Source organism: Cervus elaphus, chromosome 10, assembly GCF_910594005.1.
Source record: "Cervus elaphus chromosome 10, mCerEla1.1, whole genome shotgun sequence".
Lineage (NCBI taxonomy): Eukaryota > Metazoa > Chordata > Mammalia > Artiodactyla > Cervidae > Cervus > Cervus elaphus.
Genome location: NC_057824.1, coordinates 17675462 through 17690108, shown reverse-complemented (window position 1 = coordinate 17690108; position 14647 = coordinate 17675462). Strand labels below are relative to the sequence as shown.

General features: G+C 42.0%; 1 protein-coding gene and 1 long non-coding RNA gene across 2 annotated transcripts; one reads left to right on the top strand and one right to left on the bottom strand.

Moving 5' to 3' along the window:
• Positions 1–3647: 3647 nt before the first annotated feature.
• On the bottom strand, positions 3648–8285 carry LOC122701326. Its single transcript, XR_006343049.1, has 3 exons — positions 8049–8285; positions 7084–7151; positions 3648–3689 (listed from the first exon to the last, which is right to left on the bottom strand). It is a non-coding gene; the product is annotated as an uncharacterized LOC122701326 (long non-coding RNA).
• A 550-nt stretch (positions 8286–8835) lies between these two features.
• Positions 8836–12993, top strand: ZNF597 (zinc finger protein 597). Its single transcript, XM_043915633.1, has 2 exons — positions 8836–8868; positions 11911–12993. The coding sequence occupies exons 1-2, from the start codon at positions 8836–8838 to the stop codon at positions 12664–12666; spliced, it is 789 nt and encodes a 262-aa protein (XP_043771568.1). The 3' UTR covers positions 12667–12993.
• Positions 12994–14647: the final 1654 nt, after the last annotated feature.

Here is a 14647-nt window from a genome sequence, read left to right as displayed (position 1 = left end):
CTCACATCATCAAGCATTAGATCCTGCAGATTGGGGACCCCTGGTCTACATCACAAAACCTAACTCCAACTTTGTTACTAAGGGACTTGTGTTGAGCAAAATCTGATGTTAACTTTAAAGGAGAGATTTATCCTTTGCCTTCAAATACCTTTCACGGGTAATATGGCCAAAGGATGGAATAAGAAGGCTAAAAATGATCAACCCTCAAAGGACCTAATTCACACCCAAGCAAACAGACATTATGACAGATTAAAACAGTCTAAAATCACACTATCTTATAAATGTTAAATGCATATTCTTTAACATTTTACAGTGAAAAGGTGCCTAAAGAGATTAGTAGAAGTCTGAAAGGTAAGTGGTGTAAATAGATCAAGAGTAGTGTAACAAGGAGATATGTAAGAACCCAGCAAGTCTATTGTCTACACAATAAGATGTTAATGGCTGGTGGAATCTTGATTTGTGTAAAGCAGCTTATATAATATATTTTCTTTTTGTAAGATTTTCTCTAAGTTCCTATTTTAAAAGCTGAAAAATTATGGACAAAATGAAAATATAAAATTTACAACTCTGTAGTTACAGTTTTAAGTACAGCAAACATGCTGTTGTAAGCAAAGATGCTGTGGTAAATGTGTTTTGGTCCATTCAGGGCATTTCAATCATTCTATATATTTAGTGTCACTATTAACTTATAATCAAACTTGTTAAAAAAACTTTAATATAAAGTTTAAAATAACTATAAACTTTAATATAATCAATCTTATAAAAAAAAAAACTTTAGGATAGAACAATCAAGAATGAGGAGGATATAAAATGCATACTTGAAAGTCCTACACATTTTCTAGAGATGGGCTGCAAATTTAGCTGCAGTCTTTCCAAAAATTCACTTTGAAGTGGGAACTGGTTGCAAGATCCAGCCAAGTCAGTGTGTCAGAGTAATTGTCCCCAAGTATCCACTGTCTTCCTCCTCTTTTTTTTTTTTCTAATGTAGAACATTTTTTAAAAGTCTTTATTGAACTTTGTACAATATTGCTTTTTTTTTTTTTTTATGATTTGGGTTTTTGGCTGGGAGGCCTGTGGGATCTTAGTTCCTCAACCAGGGACTAAACCCTTACCTTCTGCATTGGAAGGCGAAGTTTAACTACTGCACTGCCAGGGAAGTTCATCCTCTCCTTTCTTTTTAAAAAGCAACTGCTTAATCACATCCTCATGTAGTAGTAGGACAGGACCCCCTTTAGCAGGCAAAGAGCTAACAAGCTAAGCTTGTACTTCTTAGTCTCCTTTGCAGCAAGATGAAACCATATGCCACAAGTTTTTACCAGTGAACAACAGTGGAAGTGATATGAACAACTTACGTTCTCAAGCATGTCTTTAAGAGGAAATTGTTTAAATATTAATAACTGGTGATGCTAGGTGAAAAGTACATAGGTGTTTACTGCATTATTCTTTCAAATATTCAGAGGTTTGACATTTTTAAATTAAAAAGATGAGATTTTAAAAGAGGAAAATTGCTAGTTTAGGGCTTTCTTGGTAGTCCAATGGTTAAGAATCCACCTGCCAATGCAGGGGACATGGGTTTGATCCCTGCTCAGGGAAGATCCCACATGCTGGCAGGGTAACTAAGCCCACGTGCTGCAACTGCTGAAGCCCGAGCACCCTCGAGCCCATCCTCCACAACAAAAGAAGCCACTGCAATAAGAAGCCCTTGCACCACAACTGGAGAGAAGCCCCACTTGCCACAACTAGAGAAAGCCTGTGTGCAACAATGAAGACCCAGCACAGCTAAAAATAAATAAATACTTTTTTTAAAAAAAAAGGAAAATTACTTATTTTCCTCATCCTTTCTCTTGCCTTCCATCAGGTTCCCATCAACAGAATGTGGAGGCAGTGGTAAGCCCTTTCAATTACACAGGAGAGACAAACCCCGCCGAGGTTCCTGCTACTCAAAAAGTGCTGTCTTGTGGTCCAGCAGTATTAGCATCACCTGGCATACTTAAAATGCAGGCTCAAAGCTTACGAGACCACCGGCAGGAAGGGGTATCTCCTGACTACAGGAACCGGCTCAGGGAAATCTGACTGGCACTGAGCTCAACACGGATTGGTCCTCTAAGTCTCTGCCTTCCTGGTTTCTTTTTCTCCGTTTTTGGTGTGTTTTGAGATATTTCTTCCACGTGATCTAAGAGACCACTGGCTTTAAGAGGATCATTCTCTCCTTCAATTTAGTTACTGAATGTAAATTTAAAAACAAAATGTGCTTTTCAGTTCCAGATTTATTTAAAGCCATGATACACTGGGACTTCCCTAGTGGTCCAGTGGTTAAGACTTTGCCTTTTAAAATAAAGACAAAAAATAAAAAAGAAGACTCTGCCTTCCAATGCAGGGGATGAGGCTTTGATCCCTGGTCAGGGAACTAAGATCCCACATGCTGTCGGGTAACTAAGCCCGAGAGCTGCAACTATTGAGTCCACACACTCTGGAGCCCAAGCTCCACAGCAAGAGAAGCTCCTTCGCACCCCAACTAGAGAAGTCCCTGCTCAATGCCCATGCACAAACCAAAATAAATAAATGAATAAACAAATAAATAAAACAATGATGCATTCTCTTGGATCACAACCTTCCTGACGCCCAGGAAAACAACTGGGTTTCCAAAACCAGACTTTCCAGGTAGACCTCAAAAACATTTTTCCAGGATCCCAGAAACAGGTCATGAACAAGCCACTTCATGGCAAGCTCTACGGACACGTCAGCTTGTTGACCAGCATCTGCTTTGCCTGAGAGGACACTGGACTACCCTTGGAGCATTCCCAGGAGAGGAGAAAGGCTCCAGGAGACTGGCTTGACGTGAAGTGGATTACTCTGACTCATAGTTCTGATGGGTTTATTAACATTTGCATGGATCATACAGAAATCCACTGTGTTTCTTCACACTAACAATGAAAGGGAGAAAATAAAAAGTGCCTTTTGAAACTGCCAAAAAAAAATATTTAGGAATAAACCTGACTAAGGAGGTAAAAGGCTTAGATGTTGAGAACTATAAAATAATGATAAAGGAAATTGAAGATTATTCAAATAAATGGAAAGAGATCCCATGCTCTTGGATTAGAAGAATTAATGTTAAAATGCTCAGGCTACTCAAAGCAATCTATGGATTTAATGCGATCCCTATTATTTCATTAACTGTGATATTTTTCACAAAATTAGAAAAAATAATCCTAAAATTTATATGGAACCATAAAAGACCCACAATTACCAAAGCAACCCTGGGGGAAAAAAGCAAAGGTGGAGGCATAATCCTCCCAGCAACAGTAATCAACACAGTGTAGTATTTGCACAAAAACAGACATATGGATCAATGGAACAGAACAGAAAGCTCAGAAATAACTACATCAGCTCAGTTCAGTCGCTCAGTCGTGTCCAACTCTTTGCAATCCCATGGACCACAGCATGCTAGGCCTCCCTGTCCATCACCAACTTCCGGAGCCCACCCAAACCCATGTCCATTGAGTCGGTGATGCCATCCAACCATCTCATCCTCTGTCGTCCCCTTCTCCTCCTGCCCTCAATCTTTCCCAGCATCAGGGTCTTTTCAAATGAGTCAGCTCTTCGCATCAGGTGGCCAAAGTATTGGAGTTTCAGCTTCAGCATCAGTCCTTCCAGTGAACACCCAGGGCTGGAAACTATGGTCAATTAATCTTCAACACGGGGGCAAGAATATACAATGCAGAAAAAACAGTCTTTTCAGCGAGTGGTGTTGGGAAAGCTGGACAGCGGCATGTATATCAATGAAGTTAGAACACACCTTTACACTACACACAAAGATAAACTCAAAATGGCTTAAAGACTTAAATATAAGACATAACACCACAAAACTCCTAGAGGAGATCATAGGCAAAACATTCCCTGACATACATCGTAGCAATATTTTCTTAGGTCAATCTCCCAAGCCAATAGAAATAGAAGCAAAAATAAAAAACAAATGGGACCTAATTAAGCTTACATCTTTTTGCAGAGCAAAGGAAACCATAAACAAAATGAAAAGACAACTAGGAGAAAATATTTTTAGATCATATGACTGACAAGGGCTTAATTTCAAAAAAATTTACAAACAGGGACTTCCCTGGTGGTCCAGTGACTAAGACTTCATGTTCCCAATGCAGGGGGCACAGGTTCCATCCCTGGTCAGGGAACTAGATCCTGCATGCCACAACTGGAGACCCCACGTGCCACAGCTAAGTCCAAGCACAGCCTAAATAAATATATTTTTTTAAATATACAAACAGCTCATACAACTCAACAACAACAAAAACAACCCAATCAAATGGGGAGAAGATCTAAACAGACATTTCTCCAAAGACGACATACAGATGGCCAATAGGCACATGAACAGATGCTCAACTCTGCTAATTATTAGAGAAATGCAAATCAAAACTATGAGGTACAATCTCGCACAGGTCAGAATGACCCTTATTAAAGAATCTACAAATAAAAAGCCAGAAATTGCACTTCTAGGCATATATCTAGAGAAAACCGTACTTTGACAAGATAACATGCACCCAAATGTTCGTTGCAGCACTATTTACAATTGCCAGGACATGAAAGCAACCTAAATGTTCATCAACAAAGGAATGGATAGAACTTCCCTAGTTGTCCAGTGGTTAAGAACTGGCCTGCCAATGCAGGGGACATGGTTTGATCCCTGGTCCAGGAAGATTCCACATTCCATGGAGCAACTAAGCCCATGTGCCACAACTACTGAGCCTACGAGCTGCAACTCATGTGCCTGTGTGCTGCAACTACTGAAGCCCACCCCAACTGGAGCCTGTGCTCTGCAACAAGAGAAGTGACTGCAATGAGAATCCCATGTTCTGTGACGAAGAGCAGACCCTGATCACTGCAACCAGAGAAAGCCTGTGCATAGGCAATGAAGACCCCGCACAACCAAAAGTAAATACAAATAAATAAAATTTAAAAACCAGAGGAATGGATAAAGAAGATGTGTACCATATATACAGTGGAATATTATTCAGCCATAAAAAGGAAGGAAATTGGGTCATCTGTAGAGATGTGACTGGACCTAGAGATTGTCATAGAGTGAAGTCAGTCAGAAAGAGACAAACAAATAGCATATATTAATGTATATATATAAAATCTAGAAAAAAGGCACAGATGATCTTATTTGCAAAACAGAAATAGAGCATAGATGTAGAAAATAAATGTTTGAACAGCAAGGGAGATGGGAGGTAGGATGAATTGGGAGATTGGGATTACCATATATACACTATTGATACTGTGTATAAAATAGGTAACTAATGAGAACACTGTATAGCTCAGGGAATTCTACTTAGTGCTCTGTGGGTGACCTAATGGGAAAGAAATCCAAAAAAGAGGGGATATATGTATATATGTATAGCTGATTCACTTTGCTGTGCAGTAGAAACGAACACAACATTGTAAAGTAACCATACTCTAATAATAATTAAAAAAGAAAAGATACATGCAGCTCAATGTTCACTGCAGCACTGTTTACAATAGCCAAGACATGGAAGCAACCTAAATGTCCATCGACAGACCAACAAGGACCTACTGTATAGCACAGGAAATTATACTCAGTATTTTGTAATAACCTATATGGGTAAAGAACCTGAAAAAGAATCAATATATGTATAACTCAATCACTGTGATGTATACCTGAAATTAACACATTGTAAATCAACTAATCTTCAATACAATTTTAAGTCTTGTAAATTGTCGTTGTTCAGTCGCTAAGTCGTGTCCAACTCTTTGGACTGCAGCATGCCAGGCTTCCCTGTCCTTCACCCTGGAATTTGCTCAGATTCATGTCCACTGAATCAGTGATGCTATCTAACCATATCATCCTCTACTGCCCCCTCCTCCTTTTACCTACAATCTTTCCAAGCATCAGGGTCTTCTCAAGTAAGCTGGCTGTTCACCTCAAGCAGTCAAATAACAAATGTTGGAGAGGGTGTGTAGAAAAGCAGAACCTCCTATGATGTTGGTAGGAATGTAAATTACGCAGCCACTATGCAGAACAATATGGAGGCTCCCTTGAAAACTAAAAATAGAGTTGTCATATGATCCAGCAATCCTAGTCTTGGGCATATATTACCAAAGGAGAAAGGGAGTGGTGGAGGAATAAATTAAGAGTCTGGGATTAGCAAATACAAACTATATAAAATAGATAAACAACAAGGTCCTACTGTATACCACTGGGAAATATATTCACTATTCTGTAATAAACCACAATGAAAAGAGAAAAATCCATAAAACAGATCTACATGGGCAAACAATCACTCTAGGGAATTTCTGGTGGTCTAGTGACTGGAACTTGGTGATTTCTCTGGGTTCAATCCTTGGTCTGGGAACTAGGATTCCACAAGCTGGGTGGCATGGTCAAAAAACAACTACCACCACCACCACAAAAAACCAACAAAGAAGCCCCCACAACTCTCTGGATACAAGTAAGTGTAAAGAAGCAAAGACTTTATCACATTTGTATTGTAAAATAAGTGAAGGGGGAAAATTTGCATGGATCAAAGACGGTACAACCAGGAATCAAGTAAGTTGCATCCCCAAAAAAATTCCTTTGGCTGAAAAATGATGCAAGTGTATACTTGGATGACAAAGGATGATACTGATTTCTGCAATTAAAACTGAGAGTCACTTAGCCTGGACTGGTCACGACAGTATATTGGGAGGATCTGATTCTCCATTTTTCTGTCAGTGTACCCTGAGACTGGGCTTACCCATCAGACTCACAGAAGAGTGAGGTTTAAACCAAATTCTGGCTTACTTTTTGATAGTTAAGAGTCACTGGAATGCTCTTACTCCTGCTCCAGACAACTCTTCTCTCAGTGCCCCTGAGAAACTAGATCGATAACCAGAAACTAGGTAAGCAGGTTATAAAAGGAAGGGAAACAGTCTTAAAAAAAAAAAATTCATTTAACCCAGAGCCCTTGCTTTGGGAGTGTGGAGTCTTAACCACTGGACCAGCAGGGAAGTCCCTCAATACATTTTTAATTATGATAGCATTTTATGCACAACTTGGTATCACATTTTTAAACTTACATTGGAAACATTTCCCCATGCTATCAAAAACTTCTATATAGCATCTTAATTGGCTGCAATGTTTCCTCCTGCAAAAAAGGAAAAATACTTAGAAATTAGGTCATTTCCAATTTTTCTCTACTGTAATTCTTCAATGAACATCTTCATGTCTGCCCATCCATTTCCATTCATCTTTTTCCATTTTCAACATATCTCCATGGCACTTACTGCCAGCTGTCTCCAATATCTGCTTCCTCCCTCTTTGTCACTGTAATAGAACTTGTGAGCTTTTTAGCTGGGTGTGGGCTGCCAGGGTACTACTAGCTTCCTTGCCCCCTTTGAACTAGGTGTGGTTATGTGACCTCCCGACTAAGATCTAGAGACTGGAATGTGAACAGAAGAGATAGGTACATCCTCCCAAGAAAATATATTGAGACGTACTCAGAATTTTTTATGAAGATAATATCATCCGTGTTTTCGAAAACACCTTTGTAAACGGAAAACTTCTTTGAAACTGCCCTCTGAAGAGAGAATTTCTGCGCTTTTTTCACCTGGGGAAGGCAAAGCGGTATCGATATACAGGCCAAAAGGTCACAAGCAATTAGTGCAGACCTGCGGAAGGAGTTCAATTTTCTAATACCAAACCCCTACACCACGGCACCCAGTGCCATTGAAGAGGAAATATGTAATGAGGCAGATCGATTGTGAAGTTATTAGGTGGCCTACAATGACCCTCGAAGCAATCGGATGGCTCTACTGCCGCTTGAGGCCCGTTGTGGCTCTGAGCTCGATATGGGTCGTTTGGGCTGCATTCCCCGGGCACAATGCCCCTAGAATACTTTGGACATATCAGCAATCCCGCCTATGTCGACCTGAACTCTGCCCATGCAGATGATACCCCATTTACATTCCACCGCCTCGCAGTCAAATACCCAAGACACAGGTCAAGACTAGAACCCGTACTCTTGGCCACTCAGAAACCTCACCCCGGCTCGACCGAAGTTTACGACCCATGGGACAATGCCGGCTGAACCCACATTTCAGTACCGATACTCTTCGGGTACCGGATTCTCCTCATCTACTTGCTCTCCTTCTTCCCTGAAACATTACGCCCCTCCCTCCGCGGTCACGCTAACGTTCCACTTCCTCAGGTCTGCGGGTAAGGAGCGCACAGAGGAGACCCAGGTAGCGGAACCGGAAATGCCTGGGAAAACCGAGGGAAAACTATATCTCCCAGAATGCCCGGTGAGCCTCTGCTCTTCTGTTGAGGCGCCCGATTGGTGAATATTCAAAAAGGACTGCCCCCTCTGAGATCACGCTGGCCAATCACAGGGCAGAGCTGCGGAAAAGCTCGAGGGTGGACAGCGTCACGCGGCTTTCCGGGCAGGTCTAGCGTCAGGGAGCGTGAGAGTTTAGTTGTGGCTAGGCTCCTGGTCTCTAGTCTCAGCTGCGCGTCGCTTTTTGTTGCTTTTGCCTGGGTAGTGGCAGGCTTCCTGAGATTTTTCGTCTCGGAGCTCTAGGTGGGGCCCGACCAGCCCGGGAGTCTACCTTTCGGAGGCTGCGCTCGGGAGGAGACATCGCCTCAGGTCTTTTTATTTTTTTTTTTTTTTTCGCCTCCGGTCTTAAAGGGTTCAGGGAAGCGAGGGGGTGCGTGGAGGAGCTCGACAGCCGAATTGGCCTCTCCAAGGACTCTTCTCTCCCCTCCCTTATCTGCCCCGAGGTCCCTGTGGCGACTGGAAGAAAGCACTACCACCACCCCACCCCACCCCCAAGATGGCATCCACACTCCCTACAACCGAGGCCCAGGTGAGACCAGGTCCCTTCACTTGGTCCAAGGTCCGGTCGCTCCTTTCTGGCCTCCTCCTGGCCTCTTGTACAAGAGGGTTAGGCATGCCGGTCGTGATGCAAGGGCTCGTGATCCCCTCGAACCCTTTCATCAAGCTGTCTTTGTTCCTACCAGGCAGAGAGAAGAAATGGCTAATCAGTATCGGCCTTTTAGAACCTCCCAACTAGGAACAGGGCCCATAGGAGGCTACCTAAGGGTACCTCAGAGTATTTCTGGAATGCTGCTCAAACTTAAACAGTTTTCTAAGCTTCATTCCACACCTGTTGAATGAACAGAAACAAACAGAAACCTCAGGTGATTCTTAATCACACCAGAATACTATAGATTTAAAGAACTGGTGAACTTAGCGAAGGAGAAATACGTCTGGATATGACTGCGCTTAACAATGAGTGTCAGGAGGAAGAAGGAGAGGGACCAGCAAAGGGAAAGATATTGGGAGAATCCTAGACCTGTGTTCGCTTTGTGATTCTTCCTGGGCTGCTCACTCATCTCCTTTCTCTTAGAGCAAGGGTCCCCAGCTTCCAGAGTCTAATGTCTAATGCCTGATGATCTGAGGTGGAGCTGATGTAATAATAGATGTAGGGTGCACAATAAATGTAACGTGCTTGAATTATCCCGAAATCCACCACCTCCCCATCACCCCACCTCTGGCCGAGGAAAAGCTGTCTCCCACGAAACCAGTCCCTGGGGCCAAAAAGAATGGGTAGCGCTGCCTTAGAGCAACCCTACTTAACTCCCTTGCTGAGAGTTGTTCCCTCTATTCTCTTCTAACAGACTCTTCCAGAACTTCTCAGAGTTTACCATTTTGGTCCTTATACTACCGCTTCCAAAATTACATCTGTTTTTACTCCCTCCTTCCTAAATCCTACCTCCAGCACTCAGAACCCACTCAACCCCACCCCAGGGCTCAGATACCTTTTCCAACAAGCTCTTGTCTCTGATATTTCTAGCTTTTCTCAGCATTCCCAGACAGAGTAAGGTAGTAGCTTTCTGGCTTGGGCTGAGATGGGCTGTCCTGTTGTTTTAGGGAGCTGTGTTGTTTGAGGAGCTGGCTGTCTATTTTTCTCAAGAGGAGTGTGTGAGTCTGCACCCTGCCCAGAGGTCCCTCAGCAGAGAAGCAACACAGGAAATGTTTCAAGGACAAGGCCTTGATTGGTAACACACTTGTTTTTCCTACATTTTGGAACTTTCTAGGATTAGGATTGCATATCTCATCCACGTGTTGGTATGGGAGAATGGGACCTATCCTTGCATGATTTGTGTGGAAATGACAGTAACTTGAATGAGAGTGTGATTTTCAAAGGGTGAGATGAGTCTTAGGCAAAAATCGGTAATTCCCTGGTGGTCCAGTGATTAGCACTACCCAGGTGGAGAAAAAATCTAGCAAGCCGAAGGGTGTGGCCAAAAAAGGCAAAAATTCTGTCTATTACAGTGACTATGGTTTTGCATAAGACATGGCAGTACCTAGTAATCATTCCACATATTTGTTATGGTCAATTCATAATTTTACTTGTGAAATTCCATTAGTATGGGTTACTATTATTTGCTAAAATTGGAAATTGCTTTAATCTTAAGGGAATGGTGTGCCTTTCTAACTAAGAGGAGCTATATGTAGAAATGTGCCCATGGCTGAGTAGATTTTATCCTTGACTAGGGTTGACTCGGAGAAGGCAATGGCACCCCACTCCAGTACTCTTGCCTGGAAAATCCCAGGGACGGGGGAGCCTGGTGGGCTGCCGTCTATGGGGTCGCGAAGAGTTGGACAGGACTGAGCGACTTCACTTTCACTTTTCACTTTCATGCATTGGAGAAGGAAATGGCAACCCACTCCAGTGTTCTTGCCTGAAGAATCCCAGGGATGGGGGAGCCTGGTGGGCTGCCGTCTATGGGGTCGCACAGAGTTGGACACGACTGACCCAACTTAGCAGCACAGCAGGGTTGACTATTTGAACTTTCCCATAACTCGCATTTTATATTTTCTACTTCTTTCTTCATTATGTTGTTTTCCTCTAACTTCTTGAACACGCGAAGCACATTTATAATAGCTTTTTATATGTTCTTTCTACTAGTTTTGTCATCTGTCATCTCTGGGTCTGCTTTTGTTGATTGATTTTGCTTCTAGTTACAGGTCATATTTTTCTGCTGCTTTCCATGCCTGGTAATTTTTGATTGGATATTGGACATTGTGAGTTTTATGTTGTTGGATGCTGGTTTTTGTTGCTTTTTTCGAAATAGTTTTCAGACTTTGGTGTGGTGTGCTAATTTAAGTTACTTGGAATCAATATGATCCTTTCAAGGCTTGCTTTTTCTGTTCGGGTGTGTTCAGAGCAATCTTTAATCTAGGGCTGATTTGGCCTCCTGCTAAGGCAGTATGGATACGGCCTGATGCTTTGTGCGGCAGGGACTGTCTCCACTTTGGAACATGAACTACTGAAGTGTTTTGTGAGCTCTGGAGATTGCTCTTTCTATTCCTTTTTGGTGGTTCTTTCCTGGGCCTGGGGTTGTTTCCTCACATGTATGTGGAGATTAATATGCAGCCAGAGTCTTAAGGAGACCCATCTAGATGCCCAGAGCTCACTGCCCGGACATCTGTTTGCTTCTCTGGTATTTTGCCATCACATTCTAGCTGCGTTGACTTTCCTGAATTTGGTCTTCTTGAATCAGCAAAACCACTGAGGACTGGGTTTCCACACACTGCCCTGCAGCCCATAAACCCTTTCTCGGCAGCGAACTGGGGCAATTGTAGGGCTGTTGCTTTGGAAGGAAAAGAAAATCCCTTTTGGATTGACATATTGGCTTTATAAATTATGAATATTTGGGAGAACACTAAAAAGGAATGATTTTTTCTTTCTGACAGGCCTGAGTTTTGTCAGCCATGCTACAACTTCCTGGTCCTCTGTGTAACTATCAATAGTTTGTTCTTCCCCCAGTACTACTTGAGGGTGTTTATATTTTGTTTTGTTTTTATCAGCAGAAGATGATAAGATTGAGATAATTAGCAGCTACATCTAGAATCTATGGAACTTGAAGAGCTTGCCTTAGAAAAATGTTCCCTTGCTGTGCCCCTCATCTATTACCCAGAAAAGTCCTCTGAGCATGGAGCTGGAAACTTTGAAAGGAAAATATCAGGTGGAACTCCTGCTTGCACGAAAAGGTTCAGAAGCCTTTTAGTTACCATTGAAAACCATACCCCGTTGATAGAACTAGCTCAAAGTTTAGGAACCAGAGCACTTCCTGAAATTCTTCCATTTCCCGAAGAAGGAACCAAAAAGTCATACAAGTGTCCTGAATGTGATCAAAGCTTCAGTCATAGTTCATACCTCGTTTTACATCAGAAAGCACACGCAGGAAGGAAAAAGTGTGAATGTGATGACTGCAGGAAGATTTTCAATCACAGATCCAACCTGAGAGCTCACAAGATAATCCACACTGGCGAGAAGCCATATAAGTGTGCACAGTGCGGCGGCAGCTTCCGCCAGCCCTCGCACCTGTCTCAGCACAGGAAGACTCACCCGAAGGAGAAAATCCACAGGTGTGGCATATGTGGAAGGGGGTTCACGAGGCTCCGGGGACTGTCACAGCATCAGAAAACCCACACTGCCACAAAAGCCAGCGATAAATACGTCGGTCAGAGAACAAATCTGGCTTTGCCTGAGGAAAAGCACGGGTCAGCCGCCCAGCAGCCGTGCAGTCCCGGCAGGAAATGCTTTGGGCAGCCCTCATACCCCTGCCCGGGAGAGGCCACAAGGACAATCTGAACACTATAGCAGTTGGGGGGAAATTTTGCTTTCCTTCTCAAAATTCAAACCCTTAAAGTGTCCTGAGTGTTCGAAGACCTTTCTTTCTACCTCTGAGTTTATCTCTCATCAGAGCATTCACAGTGGGGAAAAGCCCCATAAACCCAAAACATGCACAGAAAGTTTTATTTTGGACTCAGAGCTTGCATGCCACCAGAAGAGTCACACAGGAGAGAAACCTTTAAAATGTACCAGGTGTGGGAGAAATTTCAGGTTGAAAACACATCTTACTCTCCTTCAGTGAACCCAATCACAAAACACTGTGTAAATATAGCAAATTTTCATTAATGTTTGTGTTTTTCAGTATCTGTACTGAAAACTGGGGCACAATTACCCTTTATGTGCCAGGCACTGTACTAAGCACTGTATACACATTCCATGTAATATACCATTTAATTTTCACCACAGCCTTGATTTAGACACCACGGTTTCTGTTTTATAACCAAGGAAGCATAGTCAATGTCACAGCCCCTGAAGGAAGGCAGAATTCTAACTCAATTACTATCCAGATTCCATTTGTATGAACCAAAGAATGATACACAATTTCTAACTCTTGTTTAGTCTGCACACTCAATACTTTATGTTTATCATTTAATTTACTCTTAAGAATAAATCTGACAGAAAAGGACTATCCTCACTTCATAAAAGGGAAGTAGAGCCCACAGAGGGTAAAAGCAGTACCTTGCCCATACACAAAAATAGCAAGTACTGAAGCTAGCATTTAACCTTGGGTCTCTCAGCCACATTGTGTTGTAAATTGCGTTTGCACCACGTATTAAAACTACAGGCAGCTGGACACTGAGGCAGGCGGGTAAGGAGGCCCATTGTGCCGGCTGCCCTGTGCACATGCTTCCCTCCCTTAGCACTTCATCCCAAGCCTGACTTACACGTATGGTTACAAAGCAACAGAGAGACTCCCCAGGACTTCAGGTTCAAACCCCGTCCCTATAATCAGAGATCGCAGACTACAGAGTACAGCCTTTAAGGTTTTAGTTGAGTTTTGGTTTCTAAAAATGTTTTCTTCCTCATATCTAAAGGAAGATACATATAAAAAATTGTTTAATTAAAATACCTGAAAATATAGGTCTCTAGATACTGCTGTTACATATAAATACTGGAGCAAACTATTGTTAAATGAAATGGTTATTAATGTTAAAGAACCAGAGGCTCTGAGCCCAAGGAGTTGAAGGAAGCGGTCAGTGTCCATCAGTGAGACCCATGCTGGTTTTATGATGATGGCTTTTTTACCCTTCTGTTTACAGTGTTAACTGACAGATTCCACAAATGGTCATTAACTCAGAGATATCATTAGCCTACCATGTTAGTTTTTTTTTTTCTACCATGTTAGTTTTAATGAATATTTGGATGAAAGTTAAGGATGAAAAACTAAGTGCAGAAGTTTATTGCTAGGAACGATTGGTTCACAACATTTTGCAGTATGGATGTTGACACCTACAGAGTGAAAACTTTGTACTGAGAAAATCAACCATTGAACAAATGTCATGGGTTTTGTTATTGATGTAGTGATGGAAATGTGTGTCAAACAAGTCCTTAATGTGATTGCTAGAATATCAGGTCTGTAACAGTCATCACTGATGAAAACAGCATTATTCCGATAACATTGAGTTATGTCAACATTTGACGTTTTGTAAAGAAACTGTGGAATTTGTTATTCTTGAAGCAGTTGGTTGAACTCAAAAAATAATTTTGTTTACAGCTTTACTGCAGTAGGTAATAGTCTATTCACATCTCCCCATTTAACACAGAAAATTATTAACACAGTAATTCAGGGAGTTAAAACTAAAAACAAGTGACGTTTCACCACAAATGACATTCTGAGTCTAACTGTTGCAGTTCTGTATAATTAAATAGCATTGTTCTGATGACTATAACATGTTGTGTAATGATACTGCAGATTTTGCTCAAAGTAATTACCAATTTA

What these genes read in the sequence shown, in the direction of transcription:
- ZNF597 (XM_043915633.1), top strand. Translation starts at nt 8,836, where the DNA reads ATGGCATCCACACTCCCTACAACCGAGGCCCAG. An exon ending in TCCCTACAACCGAGGCCCAG is followed by an intron (nt 8,869 to 11,910) that starts GTGAGACCAGGT and finishes GATAATTAGCAG; the next exon opens with CTACATCTAGAATCTATGGA.